A 15,837-nucleotide genomic window follows, 5' to 3' on the forward strand; every position below is an offset into this window, starting at 1 on the left:
TTTAACAAATTAATTTCCAAGAATTAAAAGAAAGGTAGGTAGAAAGTATAATGTTAGGACATTACAATTTATATGCACACATGCACTTGCCCACATTACTCTTCTCACATAAATATGGTTCACATTTTGGGGCAAACAAATCCAGCTTATATTTGGTACACCAATTCAATTATCTTAAATTACAGGTAGACTAATCTCACGAGCGCTAACATTTATGGACTCACATTTATGAAACCCTACCATTACAAAATAAAATACCACACATTTTTTAAATTTTATTTCTACCCATTTTTTCGATCACGTTTTACAAAACATTTTCTCTCAAATGTGAGTTGAGACTCGATCATATCTTAAGATTATCTCTAAAATTCGATTTTTACCGAAGTACAATAAAGTACGATCATGACAATTGGTATTATTCATAATTAAAATAAAACCTATATATTGGAGTTAATTTAGAGGGAAATAAATGTTCCAACCCAACATATCGACATCAGTTACCTCGCAACTTATTGCTGTAAGGATGGTGACGGTTTGAATGTCCAAAAGCTGAAAAGAAATACATGCAATAATCACAAAATAATATTCCCATTTCTCCTCTCTTCATCACTGCTTCTTCTTGTTCTCCATCTTCCGCCATGGAAATGAGCTTTACCACCACTGTGTTCTTCCTCTTCCTTCTGCTTACCCCTTCATTCTGTTGTTGTTCTTCTTCTGAAGGTGTGTGTGCAATTTGTGTATGATGGGTGTTACAGGAATATAATGGTTAATTCATTTGTTAATTGATTTGTATTTGTAGGTGGATCTGAAAATGGGGGATTGGGTTCTTCACAGGTTTATGAAATAGATTACAGAGGACCAGAGACTCACTCCTCTCATATTTCTCCTCCCCATCCCTCCCATGGAAGGCCATGGATTGTTCATCATCACCACCCTCTCCACCCTCCTCCATACCCACTCAAGGTCATTTTATTACTTATCAATCTTTTTTTCTTTTTCCAATTTTGTTTGTGACCATCAATATCATTCTTTCGAAGTGATGTACGAGTTAGGGTTTTGTTTCTCTGGCTAGAGTAAATAGTTCGATGTTCATGGAACAAGTAGGGTTATCTCTGCCTCTTATTTCATTTATTTTTATGAAAATTGAGATGGAGAACCTTCAAAATTTGTTGATATAAAGATTCTCCATGTAAATTCCCGACCCGACCCTATTTAGCTCATGGAAAAAAGTCTCTTTCCGCTCCCTCTCCATTCCCCCTAAGTTTAGAGCTTTTTAATTGAAATAAACATCTCTAGCTTCGAGTATTTTTTTTTTTTTTTTTTACATAATTTTTATTTAAATTGTTTATATGTTTTTATTTTTCTTGCGTTTTAAAAAATAGTGTAGAAGTTCGTTTACTTCCAAACATAAATAAAAGGGTTATTTTAGTTCTATTTACTTCCATAATAAATATTTAAAAAATAAAAAATAAAATTGAGGTTTGTTTGTTTTTTTTTTTTTTTTTTTTTTTTTTTTTTTTTTTTTTTTTTTTTTTNTATTATTGGTGGGTAAAGAATTTGTTTATTTTTAGTGTATTGGGTAATCATTTATTTATTTATATATTAGCACGTAGCTTACGAAGAACTTAACCAAACTTACTCGCTGAATTATGCAAATCAATTATAAGCTGTAATCTTAGATTAATTTCTTTGATTTTTTTTTTTTTTTTTGGTTAAATTAGTGGATATTTATTTTACATTTCATAATATATAAAATAAAATAAAGATAAACCCTTTTTTATTTTATAGTTTCCTAATTATCCTGTTTATTTGTGCAGGGAAGCAAGGTGGGTGCATAATTGAAGATTTGGAAGCATTTATTTCAACGTTTACAAATAAAATCAGATTTAGTGAACTTCAGATATAAATTTCATCATCTTTTTGAAGTATAGTTCTGTACAGAACATGACTGCATGAATCTTTTGTGTGTATGTTTGGGGTTTGTGCATTTTTAATTATACACAACATTATTATTATTATTATTATTGGTTAAATTACGGTATCTCTTAATCTTTATATGTATAATAAATTCTTAAACCTTAAAATTGTATATCACTTGGCTCGGCTCGAAGATATAGTTTAATTGATAGAGCTCTACTCTTGTAATTGGGTAATTGACGTTACGAACATTCCTTACAAAATTGAAAACTTATTTCAAGCAGACGTGTTACGTAACAGACTAAAACAGACAATATCTGCTAGTGGCGGACTTGAGTTGTTACACTTGTATTTGAACCGATGACCTACTTTTGTTATGTAAAGAGGAAGAGAATTAAAGCATATCTATGAAAGACTAGACAAAGATGAGATGTTACGAACACAAAAATAGGTTGGATGAAAAGTTGGTCAAATTTAATATAGATCAGTTGGAGTCAACAACTCTCATATGTAATCCCTTTGGAAGAGGATCAAGTTAGCCTTTATGAAGAAGAAGTTGATGCACCATCTTCCTTTTGATGCATTAGAAACCCTTTAGTGAAATGGCGGCTGAGTAGTCGACGGTAACGGTGGCTGTGTGAATGAAACGACAAATGCGAGAAACAGAGACCTATAACCAAACGACAGTTTGTGTCGGTCAGTTTAGAGCTGAACCAACCATGGTTCCGTCGAAATAGCTCCTTTTTTTTTCTTTTTTTTTTTTTTTTTCTTATGCCTAATAATAGCTAAGGTGCAATTAAAACCAGTGGTGGAAGCTTTCGCATCCTAATAAAACGCTGCGGAGCCGCGAACACATGGTTTTCCTTCTCCCGTACGTGAAGAAAATTTGGAAGAATCGAGCTTCATTTAAGTTCCTGACCTTGTCTCCTCCATTTCTTCGCATTAGATTTTGAATTTTTGATCTGGGTTTCTTCTTTTCTCTGCTAATTCATCATGGCCAACGGCGAAAACCTTGAGGAATCAAGCCCACTTCTCGGCAAGGTCGTTGAAAAAGCGGATGAGAAGGATACACATCGCATCTCCACGGCGGATAGGGCCGATGCGGTACCTCCGCCGCCTGCTGTCCGGAAATATGCGGAGGAAGAGAACGGCGGCGATGGCTGTGATTATGGGTGGACTGCCGATGGGCTGCCGATTCATGGTAGTGTGATGGGAGAGCCGGTAGGTCGGGCCCAATGGGAAACTGGTCTCTGCGCTTGTCTTGGTCGCCACGATGAGTTCTGCAGTAGCGATATAGAAGTTTGTAAGTCTGATTCGTTTTCTTCATTTGAATTGAGTTTTTGCTGAAAGGTTAGGCTTTGGGAATACGTGATTCTTTTTCCCTGATTTTTGGGTTTGTAGCTTATTCCAACCAAAATATTCTTCTTCTTACTTTAGATAGGGTGCCTTATCCACCATGATCTTAGTATGCTAGCACTTGTTTAGGCTGGAGTACTCTGTTGTTTCTTCAAATAGAGTTTCAGATAAGATCTGGGCTATGCAGAATTCTTGGATCTCTAATACCATTCTCACTTTTAATTGGTTTGAATAAACAAGTTCCCTAATCCTTAATCTTCCAATAAATACCCATTCTGATCCTTGGGGTCTCGATGGGGCCTGGATTACAATAAGAAAAGGAATCCTTATTTTCACGGGGAGGAGGGGCTGGAGGAATCCAACACATTTATAGGAGGGTATTGCTATAAACTTCTTTAGGGGGAGGGATTTGTACTGACTACTAGGGTTTTACTTCTTGCTTCAACTTGAAGAGGTAAAATTAGGGAAGAAAGTGAAATGAAATTAGAGAAAATAAGGGAAAGTAACTTACAATAAGTGTTTGTAGGTCTTATTGGAAGTGTGGCTCCTTGTATGCTGTATGGAAGCAACGCAGAGAGACTTGGGTCTACTCCTGGGACTTTTGCAAACCATTGCATGTCATATTCTGGTCTCTACTTAATTGGAACCTCATTCTTTGGTTGGAACTGCCTTGCTCCATGGTTTACATTTCCTACCCGCACAGCTATCCGCCGAATGTTCAATCTGGAGGCAAGTTGAACCTTCTCCTTTACCATTCTTGATTCTCAATATCTGCAAATGAATGCATGACTTGACATTCAATTCAATTGATAGGAAAGTTTATACATTACCTTGTTTCATGACGAGCAGGGTAACTGCGAGGCACTTCATAGGTCATGTGGCTGTTGCGGACTCTGTGTTGAAGACGAAGTTCAGCGTGAGCACTGTGAATCTGTCTGTGATTTTGCAACTCATGTCTTCTGTCACACCTGTGCACTTTGCCAGGAAGGTCGTGAACTTCGTCGGAGGATGCCTCACCCAGGGTTCAATGCTCGTCCCGTGTTAGTCATGATCCCACCTGCAGAACAGTCCATGGGGCGTGGAGTCTGATATCACCTTCCTCCTGCTTTCCATGTTCTTTTGCAGCCGCGTCTTGCTGCTGACCTGCAATGTATTAGGGGCTGATGAGTCTCGGATGTTAAGTTTTCAAAGGGAAAAATATTCTGACGAGGTTTCAGAATAAGACGACATTTCCTATTTGTGGATAATATTTTGTTCCTTTGTGTATAGAATTTGTTGAAGATTCTTGGCCACCAGGGCCAGCTTTGTTTCCTTCAGTTTGAATATTAAAAAATTATTGTGTTGTTTCTTGTATCTTTAAACCAGGCACATTTACACGTTTACGAGCTCAAAAAGAAATAAAGAATCAAACAAGAAACCGAACCAAATTTCACTAGGAGAACTCTAACATATCGAACTATAACTATATTGTTAGATGTGAGCATGTCCAAGTTACCAACTATTCCCTTCTCCTTAATCTATTGTGTGTATATTCCTGGTAACCAATGTGGATCAGAAAATGTTAGGATTGGCAAGAAAGGCAAGGCAAACAGCATTGGATAAAAATATACCATATAAACTACTCTCTTACTATCATTTCTCATCTCCAAGGATACAAGGGACTGAGAACTTCCGGTTATAATGTTCAGATTCTGAACAACTTGACAACATAAACAAAACTACTCTTCAATCACTGAAATGGGGGAACTAACATGTTAGTTCCCCCAAGTGAGGCACAGTAATATAGCACATAAGAGAAAAGTCTAGCACTAACTATTACTCGCCAGGTGCAGAGATACCTTGCTTCAATCTCTCCCTCTTCATCTTCTTCTTGGAAACTGGTTTCTTCTTTTTTGGTGGGAGGGTCTTCTGCGCATACATGTAGAAAGCATAATTCACAACAAGAAAAGCCAAGAGCAGCCCGCCGACTACGAGCCGCACAATCAGTCCTGGATTGAATCCTCTTCCATCCGCATCTCCAATCACGTTCCCCTGTGCACCAAGGCCAATATTAACTGTTCATCACCATGAACCAGAACATACACAACAAAAAAAATTGTAGAAGGAACTCATGAACCACCCCAGAAAGGAAGCTGGCTGGTTTCTTCAGCAATCTCATGCAAGCAAAGTTATGTGTAAACACGAAAAGGAGATCAATTGTAGCCTTGTACTCCAACTAATCATTAATCTGATTCTTAGCTACGAAAGATGCTGAGGATACCACATCAGAGATGCACGGAAAATCCTCTAACATTATGAAAAACTGAACTGATCAGGACTGTTATTATTATTATTAACTGAATAGGTACAATTAAACCATCCACCAATTCTAAGTTCGGTCATGCAATGTAGGATCGAATTAACAAATTCATGTATCATCCTATAGTATAAAATTCCATCCATTTGCAAAAAAGGTGTGCAGTTTTTTTAAATCATTTCCTACCTCCAAATAACACAATGATCACATGCATCCGCATCATCCTAAAAACATTGCAAAAACAGCACCATTCTTAAGAAAAATAGATATTTGATTCCGAATTATACACAATCAGAACAGAGAAATTCCACCTAAAAACTAAGAATACAAGGGAATCACCTAGCAATGTGTGTATACAAGAAGAAACGGAACATCCAACTACATTATTTGCCACAGTCGACTGCAGAGACAATCAGATCTCAAGAGCGAAATCGAACAGAAAATATCGACAATTATACGTTAACCTCAAAGTAAACCCCCAGAACCATGTCCAAATCAAAACTTCGTTGGAGAAAAATAAAGGATAAGATGCATTAACAGGGATCTCAGATTAGGCGGCAAACAAGCAAGAAAGAAATGATATCGCGATACTTTCAAGGGAGCTCTGGAGTACCATGCGGTTGACGGCTGGCGGGACTTTTTCACCGAGCTCGAAATCTTCTTCCATGGTTGAAATTCAGAAGCGGAGAGATGGCCTTCGCAACGAGTTCCTGTTGTAGTGATGTACCAAAGACATGAACCGCCAAAGCTTCCAGAAAAATACAAAAGGAACGAAGAGATGGAAGTCGCGGATAGTGTATTTAGGCCATTTCCACCCACGGGGTCTGAAACGACGCCGTTGTTGGATTCTGGTATTTACGGCCAATTGTCTTATAAATTAAAAGAATAAATAAATTTTAAAAGGAAAAAAAAAAGACTCAAAATTAATATGTTATTTGTCTTTTTTTTTTTTTTAATCATTTATTTGATTATTTTTAATTTTCTTCCATGTAATATTGCTTAATGTTGGATTGAATTGAAATTAAAAAGAAAATCATGGAGCCTCGGCTCAAATGAGCAATGGACCAAAAACTTATGCGTTCCAACTCGCCCCAAGGGTTTAGGATTGCAATAGCAAGCTGAAGGCCTAGACGACCTTGGGATCAAACAAGCCATGTGTCAAAGCACTTATGCACGCCACCTCGCATCAATAATGATTAGAACCGAAATACCAAATTTAATGCCTACCTTGGTATCAAACAAGCCATATGCCAAAGCACTTATGCAGGCCACCTCGCATCAACAATAATTAGAATTGAAATACCAAATTTAAGGCCTAAACGAACCTCGAATCAAATGAGTTATAGGCTGAAACACTCGTGTGGCCCATAGCCATTTTAACCCATAAATATATAGATGCCCATGATCGGAGAAACTCTTGGTGATTCTTCCAACTCTATGTATCCATTCAATATCAAACGCATAGAAAGAGTACATAAAATGATATAGTTTGTAATATTACATGAAGAGGAACATGTAGACCATATTGTATTTCAGACTAGCCGTTCACTTGTTGACACGTCGACAATCCTTTCTAATTTCTCCTCCTCCGTCAGTGAGAGGGGCGTTCTCTGACAGCAAGAGCACAGCCATAGCAAATTGGGCCAGAAAGTAAGTGTTATTGGAGGCCATCTGCTGGACGTAAGGAAGAGTTATTGGGCTAAAGCCCAATTGTTGGTCCACCAACAAAAGGGCCTTCTGGCCCAATACGTTCTTATAGTAGTTGTTGTCCAGCACCATCGGAGTTTCCAAATCGTTTCTTGCGTACAAAACTGCCTTCGGGTCCGGGTTCGGGCTCGGGCACCTTCTTTTTAGATATTCTCCATGATCCGGATCCAAAGTCGGATCGACTGTCGGGTAGAGCCGGTTCACTAGATTTACGCAGTGGACCCGACCCACTGAGTGAGCTCCTAACACATGGAATTAAGATTAAAAAAAAAAAAAAAAAACCCTTTTCAATCATTTTTAAAATTTAAAATATTTTGAAAATCTCAGCCTATTTAAAAAAATTTATAAGTTACAATGAAGTTTACTGCATTTCTGTCTATTTCTACCAATAAATTTTAAGCTCAATCAACTAAAAAGAATTAAATAAACTAAAAAAAAAATTAAATATACACAAATTTGATAATTTAATCAATATTTTAATATTTTTAGTAATAAAAACAAACCAAATATAATCTTATATTCACAATTTACGAAAATTTAAATATTACAAATTCGGTAGAGATTTGGTAACGTAGAATATAATCTAGGGAGATTTACTTTGTGGGGGCAAAGAATTAAGAGTGTATAAATTTTTTTTCGTCCTTTAAGGCAAAGAACTCTCTCTATTCAGCTCTCAGTTCTTTGTCCTATGAGGCGAGTCCCTATAGAACCAAGTGTCATGTTAAATAAATATATCTCTAATCAACCGAATTAAAACTTAGTATAATATTAAAAAATTAAAATAAATGAAAATAAACCTAAAAGAGCAACGGTAGCTTGAGCATCAATGCCAATATCTTGAAACCTAGAAAGAACCAACGAAAGAGAATCATTATGATTTGGAATGAACTCTTCCACTACTCCTTCATAGCTTTCTCTGCTATCTCTCCTCCCTGTTTTCATCTCCATCTCTAATCCCCCTATCTAATCAACAAATCACAGCATAATCACAATTAGCTAGAGATTAATTAAAATTAATACGAAGTTAAAAGAGAGCCAACAAAATACCAGGACAATGGCATCTCTTGCAGCAAGAGCCATAATATCAGCACAAGAGACAGTGTCGGGACACTCATTTTCAAGAAGCTGTTTGATTTGATTAACATATTTGAGATTTCTAATCCCAAAGCTCCTTGACGACTTCATCTCTGACACAGTTCCACCTTCTTCCTCTTTGATCTCCAACAAAAGAGATGCATCACAGGACTGTACTTCACAAAATAAATAAAACCCAATTACAAAATATAAATAACATTTGTTTGTTCATTATATGTTCTTCATATACTTACCTTCACCATGCAATCATGGAAGAGGTTTCTAATCCATGAAATGGCTGAGTTTCCATGTTTTTTGTATAAGGAGAAAACTTGTTGTTTGATTATGTGTTCCGCTCTTGGACACGTCTCATTATAGTAGTTTACTATCAATTGGTGGCTTTTTCCTGTATCTAAAATATAAACGTATATCGATTTAGAGTCCGCTCAAGTTATTTACCATATAGATACATGAAATACTTTACCTAAATTGAAAAGGAGGAGCTCCGACAATAGAAGAAAAGCAAATTTTGAGCCCACAGGAGACATCTTTACTGATGATCTCTTTGCTAGGCTCTTTCTATATATATATATATATATATAAGGTAAATTAATAAGAATATAAAAAATGGAATTATTTTATTAAAAAAAAAAAAAGTAAATTGTAATTAAAAAAAATTGGGTGAGGTTTAGGTGAAACCCCACGAAGCCAATTTATTTGACTTTTGGTAATGCCCATTGCCCATTTTCCAAAATTCCAATTAATTTCCTAATTAGTGAAAGTAGCATTTGAAGGCAAGTGATTTGAGAATTATGATTTTAATTATTATATAGTTTATATGTGGCACTCCAACATTTGGAGGCTTCACGTGTTGTGAATAATGGAGGTAATTATATTTATTTTGACAGCCCTAGCAGCTTTTTACCCATTAAATAAATAAATAAATAAAGTTTGTGGTTGAGATTCTACTATTTTATTTATTTTAAAGTGGTGGCTGATATTGAATTTTCTTGATCCTAAAAAATTATAGTTTCCCATTAGTTTATATATAAAAAAAAAAACATTTAGAAATAAATCTAGATATTTATTATATTTTATATAAAATTATTAAGATTTTCTCAAACATACGGGCATTTGGTCTAGTGGTATGATTCTCGCTTAGGGTGCGAGAGGTCCCGAGTTCAATTCTCGGAATGCCCCCAATATTTTATTGTTTTTCAAATGGGCTTGAGGCCGCCTGAAGGCCCATTGTTACTAATAATTTGTTTAAAAAGGAAATTATTTAATTTAATCAGCAGTGGGAGACAATATTTGAATTCTGCCACTTTTAATGCGCGTGGTTTGTTGCTACATATCAAGATTGGTTAAGCAAGCTTGATTAGTTATTAATATATAGATCCTTCCAAGCCCGATTTTAACGGGCTAAAAAACAGCCCAACCAAAATGGTTCAAGCCCATCTAGTGGGCCGGTTGAGAAAAAAATATGGGCCGTTCCCATACGTCAATGATTATCTTTGACGTGGCGGATTCCCAATAGGCTCGATTTTCTTTCCGGCTTACCACGAAGCAAGAAATAATGAAATTTCCTTACTCGACCTATATTAAAATTATATCCACGTGTAAGCAGTTCATTGGATATAAATACGTGGAATGACACGTTTAATTATCAAATTTTAATTTAAATATAAATTCACGTTTAATTTTGAGACATATTCTGATTCTGTTCTTGAAACTTGGAACTGTAAGAAACAATGCTGAGATTTTCGATTCCGCTACCCGCCATGGAAGCTTCAGCTTGGAGAGGATTAGAGTTCACGGCGTTTCTTCTCAACTTCGTTCTAGTCTGTCAGCTTCTCCTTCTTCAACCTTTGGTTTCGGCTGCAGGTTCGTTAGTTTGATCTCTGATCTATCTTCCTGTTCTTCGCTGGAAAAATTAAACTAGGCGGAGTTTCTAATTTTGCAGTTCGGTTTGTTACATTCGATTAGGTACCTAGATCCAGTTCTTGAATGTGCGATATTTCTTTTGGTTCTTTATTTGTCTCCTGTTAAGGTTTCAAGATGTTGACGAGTCTGAGGCCAAAGTTTGGAGCTCTACGATAACTGTGGCAGTTTTAATTTGTTTGTCATTTGGCTTATAGTTACCCCGGCGTACGTATTTTCTGTTCCCGCGTTTTTTGGTCCTACCAGGATCAGTGTTGTGTTTTGGTATTATTGGTGTAGTTCTCCTTCAGCTGCTATTTGATTTTTCTGCTGTTAATAAAGATTGGCAGCGAAATTTAAATGCCACATCCCATCTCTTCTTAGTTAAATTTTTTGTTTTGGAACCTGAAGGAGCTACTCTGGTTAAATTCATCTGAAGAGTTCCTGGTCTTAGGTTAAATATTGTCCGATTAAAATTCTTGAGATCATTATCTCTAATGGCTCAATAAGTGGTATAACACAAATCGTCTAGGATTAATGGTGAGGGACCCGGTCACCAAGCTTTTGATAAAAGTTATCTCTTTGGTTTCAAAATATTACTATGAGGAGGCTTTGTAGTCTCCCTATTGTGACGTCAAATGATGGCCGCTTAGTATAAGTCCTTGCGAGCCTTCGAGTTGGATCGTTTGTTGCATATAAGTTAATATAAGTTAGTATCTCTGTCTTACCTCTACTGTCCTTGTGAATTTTCTTTCATTTAATGATCTAAATCCCTTAGCTCCATTAAATGGTTGAAATAATTATTCATGATTAGAAACTCATCTTTAATACTTAATGATAGCATTAGGAATTTTTGTCTTTGTTATTAACTATACACGATCACCAAAACTCATCTTTGACCTGTGAATGTGAGATTTCTTAGGAAGCATAAGATTGCTCCTAGGGGATGTAGCATTTGGTTTCCTGCATAAGCTGGCTGATGCAAGGCTCTATCTAAGAAATTGGAAGCTTCCCTTTTCTTTGTTTTCCTCTTATTTTTTTCTCTTCACCTTTTCTTTTCTGCCATCTGTGTTTCTACTTGTGGTTTTCATTGTCAGTTGCTTCTTGTAATTAATTGGCTTATATCTCCAGATGGAAAGTTGGGTAACTCTGCTGAGTTGTTTAAAAAAGTTTCACAAAATGTGAGGGTGAAGCGTTACAGTGAGGCACTTGATGATCTTAATGCTGCTATCGAGGCAGACCCCAAACTTTCAGAAGCATACTTCCATCGTGGTTCAATTCTTCGCCAGTTATGCAGGTTTTCCCTCCTCTTGTTATTGAAAATCATTGCAAATTATTGCATCAAATTGGAGAAAACGTATAATTTTGGCATAGGAAATTACTAACTTTCAGAATTTTGACGATTAGAAATTAGAAATTTGGAATTGTTTCTGAACTGGAAATATGATTTAATTTAACATGTACATGATGATGCCTGCTTATGTTGAGGTATAAAACTGCCTCCATTACTTTCTACCTCACCTCTCCCTATTGAGTCTTGTCTTAAAAGCTTCCTTTTCTGATATTCTTTGTTCTATTTTTCATTGTGATAAGCATATGGTGAGAATGAAAAATATTATGACAAATTGGAAAGGTTATTGGCAAAAGTGATGAGAATGGAAAATATTACAATTTCATATACTTTTTAGTAGAAGAGAAATCTAGATTTCCTTGTGCTAAAATAAAAAGATGCTATAAATAATAAAGAGGGGTAAGGCGGCATCATCTTGAGGGAAATAAAAATAAATTAAAGAAAGGATCTATCTCAAATGTGATGGACGCAAAGGAAAGAAAATATACATTCTAGAATAGTTTACTTTCTAATCAAACATGACACAAAAAAAAAAAAAAAAAAACCAAGTATTTTCAGCATTCTCACTGTTGGCGCTGAAAATTATTTTACGTTTTTCCAACCAAATATTGGTATGTGGAGTTGTGACATCATTTTGTTTTGTGAACCTTGGCTCCTAAGTAAACAAAGAGTATATTTTCTCATTGAAGATTTTTGACTTACTTCACACAAAAATTATATTTGAGATGGAGAATATTATAAAGGAAATTTAAACCATAGTGGCATGTAGAAAACCTTACTCTCACTCTCCACCTTCCATTCTGATTGTATAATTATATGATTCAGGAACTTTTTGGCTGATGTAGATATAATGAATCCGAGAAGAGCTACAAGAAGTATCTTGAGTTAAAACCTGGAAATCCAGCGGGTGAAAAGGAGCTTTCTCAATTGCTTCAGGCTCAGAGTGCTTTAGAAACGGCTCTTAAACTTTTTGATACAGGAGATCACACAAAATCTTTGGAATTTTTGGATAAAGTTGTACTTGTTTTCTCTCCAGCATGCTCCGAGGTGATGCCGTCTTTTATCCAATTAGGCTTTTTAGTACTTTGAATTATCCTCTTGAATCCTTACTCATCGTGCATATTGATATGATGTAGGCAAAATTCCTGAAAATAAAACTGTTGTTGGCAACTAAGGACTATTCTGCTGCCATCCTTGAGACTGGATATATTCTTAAAGAAGATGAAAGCAATCTGGATGCGTTATTACTCCGTGGGCGTGCCTACTACTATTTGGCAGATCATGATGTTGCCTCGAGGTTGATTTGACAGTACATATTGTTGAAAGCATTACTTAATAGAACATGGACATATTTTTACGCATGAACAATTTTTCCAGGCATTTTCAGAAGGGTCTTCGCCTAGATCCAGAGCATGGTGAACTGAAGAAAGCATATTTTGGACTGAAGAATCTGCTCAAGAAGACCAAGATTGTAAGCCCAAATAACATAAACAAATTTATTAATTCACATTTTCTTGGATGTTCTACTTTTGTTTGGGAGAGGGAAGCTTACAACTAAAGAAATCTCTTTGGACCCCTGTTTGGTCTGATTAAGTTTTTAATTGATGAAATTTAAAATGCTGTTCGTCTTGTGCTTCATTTTAATTTTTATACTTTGTTGACAGGCAGAGGATAATGTCAGCAAGGGTAAGCTGCGGTTAGCAGTGGAGGAATATTATGCAGCCCTTGCATTAGACCCCAATCATCTCGCACACAATGTACATCTTCATCTTGGCTTATGCAAGGTACTGGTCAATCTTGGTCGTGGAAAGGATGCTGTTACGAGTTGCAGTGAAGCACTAAGCATTGATGGAGACCTTATTGAAGCTTTGGTCCAGGTTTGCCTTTTCTTTTTAACTTTCATCTCTCTGTTTCTCCCCTTTTTGGGGATTCTATTTTGCCGAAGTGGATGGCGATGCCATCTACTTTATTACTGTTGGAACCTTTCTGCTTATCACTGCTTTTCCATTTCTGGACACACTTTATCTCCATAGTGTGTTTATGAAAGTTGCTCTGATTCACCTTCGCCATGCTTAAGCTGTATGCTGGGCTATGATTACCATCTTCTTCCTTGCATCGAAGATCTATATTTTTGTGCATTGTTGGAGACCCAAGCATCAACTAACCTATATCTTATCCTAAGTTCGTTTTAAACCATCTGATGTGAATGTCTTGGCAATTGCCGTAATCTAGTTTGATGAAAGTGACAAAAGCTTGTTAGTGCATGTGTATAAGATCTCAAGTTCTTTAATGTTGGGAATTTTCTTTTCCAGAGAGGTGAAGCAAAGCTTTTAACGGAGGACTGGGAGGGTGCTGTTGAAGATCTGAAGTCAGCGGCTCAAAGTTCACCGCAGGTTAGTTATCGTTCAGTTTTTTTTCCCTCAACTCCTGGGATGCCAGAACCCTTTCCTTTAATTCTGCAAGTTCTAGACAAAACTTTTCGGGTAGTCTTAATAGTTATATAAGTTGTAGATAAAACTGTTTGTAAAATTCTTGTTTGCTAAAATACATCGGTCTTTCCTTAATCAGAGAAGGCTCACAATGAGATTAGTTCTAAATTGATGTATTAAGGAAAAACCATTTCTTAATATTTTATTGATTAGTCTAGTTGCGAGGTTGGTTTATGTAATAAGTACAGATTTTGTCTTATTCTTTTCTTTTTTTCATTTACACAAGAAATATCTAAAATTTTATGTTAGATTTAACAATAGGATAAGTTTGGTTGGATAAATTTAATTTATACCAAATCATATTAATAAAAACTAATCATCATTCGATGAAACAAAATTGGGTAAAGTTTTAATTCGTTTACACTTGTGGATTATCGTCAATTTGATCAATGATGTTTGCAGGATATGAATATTAGGGAGTCGCTGATGAGGGCTGAAAAGGCTTTAAAGATGAGCAAACGAAAGGACTGGTACAAAATTTTGGGGGTCTCTAAGACTGCTTCTGTTGCTGAAATCAAAAGGGGCTATAAGAAGCTTGCTTTGCAATGGCACCCTGACAAAAATGTGGAAAATAGAGCAGAAGCAGAAGCCAAATTCCAAGATATTGCTGCTGCATATGAGGTCAGACAAAAAAAAATATCTAAATGTTATACTTCTTATCCATTGCAAAAAGACCATAGTTCCAACACTTTCTGCTTACCATTTGCTGGAATTGCTTTTACTTATTCCGGGTTTTAACAGTACATGCATATAATGAATTCTTTCCCTGTGAAAAGTTGGTCATTAGGACAGTGAAAAACCAGGCACTAATGCAATATGGATGGATAACATGTAGCTGAGTGGTAAAAGTCATGTCTTGCAGGTCCTCGGCAATGAAGAAAAACGCACAAGATATGATAGAGGGGAAGACATTGAAGAAATGGGCATGGGCGGTGGAGGAGGTTTCAATCCTTTCGGTGGTGGAGGACAGCAATTTACATTTACTTTCGACGGTGGATTTGGTGGGGGTGGCTTTCCCGGAGGTGGCTTTGAGTACCATTTCTGATTTCAGCAAAAAGCACTGGTTCCTCCTCCTTTCTCTGACATTTTTATGGTGATAAGAAAACATTAACTTTAGGGGGGTGGGGGGATCAAAATATTTATTTGCTGAAAAGTAGAAATACCTTAGGGTAGACTTACTGATAGAGGCTTCTTAGTTCAGAAAAATGTTCATTGAGCAAGATTTTGCTATGCATAACATTATTAATGAAGCAAGAAAATATTCAGCAGATGATCTCGGGAAATTCGTGAGTTGTAATTGTAATACGTTGATGTATAACCATCTTTGCATAAACCATTGCTTAAGTTACATTGAATGTAGTTTCTTCTTCTTACTTTTTTTTTTTTTTTTTTTTATCATCTCTCTCTGTCTCTCTGAAGTTGGTGTAATATAGTTTATAACTTTTTCTGGTATTCATATTACTGAAAGGAATAGCCAATCTACCAAAAATTATATTTTGTCCAGAAGCTTTCTTTTCTGATGTAGCTTTTTTTCAGGAATTTGCTTTAGAAAACGGTAAGCTATCATCATATCTCAAAAGCAAGGAATAGGTGAGGTATCACTGAGCTCCCACTTGCTATGGAGAAAGCAACGGAGAGCTACTCTGTGTTGTTCTACCTCAAGAGAGTTGGTAAGCCTTCTTTCCTTCTCTAATTCCTCCTGAAAGAATTAGGCTTTTTTCTTGCTT

The 15,837-nt window shown here is 36.1% G+C and overlaps 5 protein-coding genes, 1 long non-coding RNA gene and 1 other non-coding gene across 7 annotated transcripts; 4 read left to right on the top strand and 3 right to left on the bottom strand.

Annotated features, from left to right (window-relative positions):
* Window positions 1-522: 522 nt before the first annotated feature.
* Window positions 523-2,021, top strand: LOC111478885. The gene is made up of 3 exons (XM_023123398.1): window positions 523-720; window positions 800-963; window positions 1,818-2,021. The coding sequence occupies exons 1-3, from the start codon at window positions 639-641 to the stop codon at window positions 1,836-1,838; spliced, it is 267 nt and encodes an 88-aa protein (XP_022979166.1). The 5' UTR covers window positions 523-638; the 3' UTR covers window positions 1,839-2,021.
* A 733-nt stretch (window positions 2,022-2,754) lies between these two features.
* Window positions 2,755-4,626, top strand: LOC111478883 (cell number regulator 8-like). Its single transcript, XM_023123396.1, has 3 exons — window positions 2,755-3,220; window positions 3,800-4,002; window positions 4,123-4,626. Exons 1-3 carry the CDS (start codon window positions 2,911-2,913, stop codon window positions 4,360-4,362), a joined length of 753 nt encoding a protein of 250 aa, XP_022979164.1. The 5' UTR covers window positions 2,755-2,910; the 3' UTR covers window positions 4,363-4,626.
* Window positions 3,228-4,190, bottom strand: LOC111478887. Its single transcript, XR_002717562.1, has 3 exons — window positions 4,104-4,190; window positions 3,785-4,044; window positions 3,228-3,573 (listed from the first exon to the last, which is right to left on the bottom strand). It is a non-coding gene; the product is annotated as an uncharacterized LOC111478887 (long non-coding RNA).
* A 241-nt stretch (window positions 4,627-4,867) lies between the features above and the next one.
* On the bottom strand, window positions 4,868-6,334 carry LOC111478884 (DNA-binding protein S1FA-like). The gene is made up of 2 exons (XM_023123397.1): window positions 6,183-6,334; window positions 4,868-5,304 (listed from the first exon to the last, which is right to left on the bottom strand). Exons 1-2 carry the CDS (start codon window positions 6,234-6,236, stop codon window positions 5,089-5,091), a joined length of 270 nt encoding a protein of 89 aa, XP_022979165.1. The 5' UTR covers window positions 6,237-6,334; the 3' UTR covers window positions 4,868-5,088.
* Window positions 6,335-6,997: 663 nt separating this feature from the next.
* On the bottom strand, window positions 6,998-8,899 carry LOC111478881 (peroxidase 21-like). Its single transcript, XM_023123394.1, has 5 exons — window positions 8,835-8,899; window positions 8,605-8,756; window positions 8,324-8,521; window positions 8,074-8,239; window positions 6,998-7,518 (listed from the first exon to the last, which is right to left on the bottom strand). The coding sequence occupies exons 1-5, from the start codon at window positions 8,896-8,898 to the stop codon at window positions 7,115-7,117; spliced, it is 984 nt and encodes a 327-aa protein (XP_022979162.1). The 5' UTR covers window position 8,899; the 3' UTR covers window positions 6,998-7,114.
* A 579-nt stretch (window positions 8,900-9,478) lies between these two features.
* TRNAP-AGG lies at window positions 9,479-9,550 on the top strand. The gene has a single exon. It is a non-coding gene; the product is annotated as a tRNA-Pro (tRNA).
* Window positions 9,551-10,074: 524 nt separating this feature from the next.
* On the top strand, window positions 10,075-15,500 carry LOC111478880 (dnaJ protein P58IPK homolog). Its single transcript, XM_023123393.1, has 9 exons — window positions 10,075-10,234; window positions 11,402-11,567; window positions 12,467-12,668; window positions 12,758-12,918; window positions 12,999-13,092; window positions 13,286-13,498; window positions 13,934-14,014; window positions 14,513-14,731; window positions 14,973-15,500. Exons 1-9 carry the CDS (start codon window positions 10,102-10,104, stop codon window positions 15,153-15,155), a joined length of 1,452 nt encoding a protein of 483 aa, XP_022979161.1. The 5' UTR covers window positions 10,075-10,101; the 3' UTR covers window positions 15,156-15,500.
* Window positions 15,501-15,837: the final 337 nt, after the last annotated feature.

This window comes from Cucurbita maxima, unplaced genomic scaffold (assembly GCF_002738345.1).
Source record: "Cucurbita maxima cultivar Rimu unplaced genomic scaffold, Cmax_1.0 Cma_Scf00004, whole genome shotgun sequence".
NCBI lineage: Eukaryota > Viridiplantae > Streptophyta > Magnoliopsida > Cucurbitales > Cucurbitaceae > Cucurbita > Cucurbita maxima.

Bases quoted from the DNA above. Each gene is read 5' to 3' on its own strand.
- LOC111478880 (XM_023123393.1), top strand. From the start codon at position 10,102: ATGCTGAGATTTTCGATTCCGCTACCCGCCATGGAAGCTTCAGCTTGG. The intron at 11,568-12,466 runs GTTTTCCCTCCT...TGGCTGATGTAG, and splicing joins ATTCTTCGCCAGTTATGCAG to ATATAATGAATCCGAGAAGA. The intron at 14,732-14,972 runs GTCAGACAAAAA...CATGTCTTGCAG, and splicing joins ATATTGCTGCTGCATATGAG to GTCCTCGGCAATGAAGAAAA.
- LOC111478881 (XM_023123394.1), bottom strand. From the start codon at position 8,898: ATGTCTCCTGTGGGCTCAAAATTTGCTTTTCTTCTATTGTCGGAGCTC. The intron at 8,757-8,834 runs GTAAAGTATTTC...TTTTAGATACAG, and splicing joins GCTCCTCCTTTTCAATTTAG to GAAAAAGCCACCAATTGATA. The intron at 8,522-8,604 runs GTAAGTATATGA...TGTGAAGTACAG, and splicing joins TCCATGATTGCATGGTGAAG to TCCTGTGATGCATCTCTTTT.
- LOC111478885 (XM_023123398.1), top strand. From the start codon at position 639: ATGGAAATGAGCTTTACCACCACTGTGTTCTTCCTCTTCCTTCTGCTT. The intron at 721-799 runs GTGTGTGTGCAA...TTGTATTTGTAG, and splicing joins TTGTTGTTCTTCTTCTGAAG to GTGGATCTGAAAATGGGGGA. The intron at 964-1,817 runs GTCATTTTATTA...TTATTTGTGCAG, and splicing joins CTCCTCCATACCCACTCAAG to GGAAGCAAGGTGGGTGCATA.
- LOC111478884 (XM_023123397.1), bottom strand. From the start codon at position 6,236: ATGGAAGAAGATTTCGAGCTCGGTGAAAAAGTCCCGCCAGCCGTCAAC. The intron at 5,305-6,182 runs GTACTCCAGAGC...CTTGGTGCACAG, and splicing joins CGCCAGCCGTCAACCGCATG to GGGAACGTGATTGGAGATGC.
- LOC111478883 (XM_023123396.1), top strand. From the start codon at position 2,911: ATGGCCAACGGCGAAAACCTTGAGGAATCAAGCCCACTTCTCGGCAAG. The intron at 3,221-3,799 runs GTAAGTCTGATT...AAGTGTTTGTAG, and splicing joins CAGTAGCGATATAGAAGTTT to GTCTTATTGGAAGTGTGGCT. The intron at 4,003-4,122 runs GCAAGTTGAACC...CATGACGAGCAG, and splicing joins GCCGAATGTTCAATCTGGAG to GGTAACTGCGAGGCACTTCA.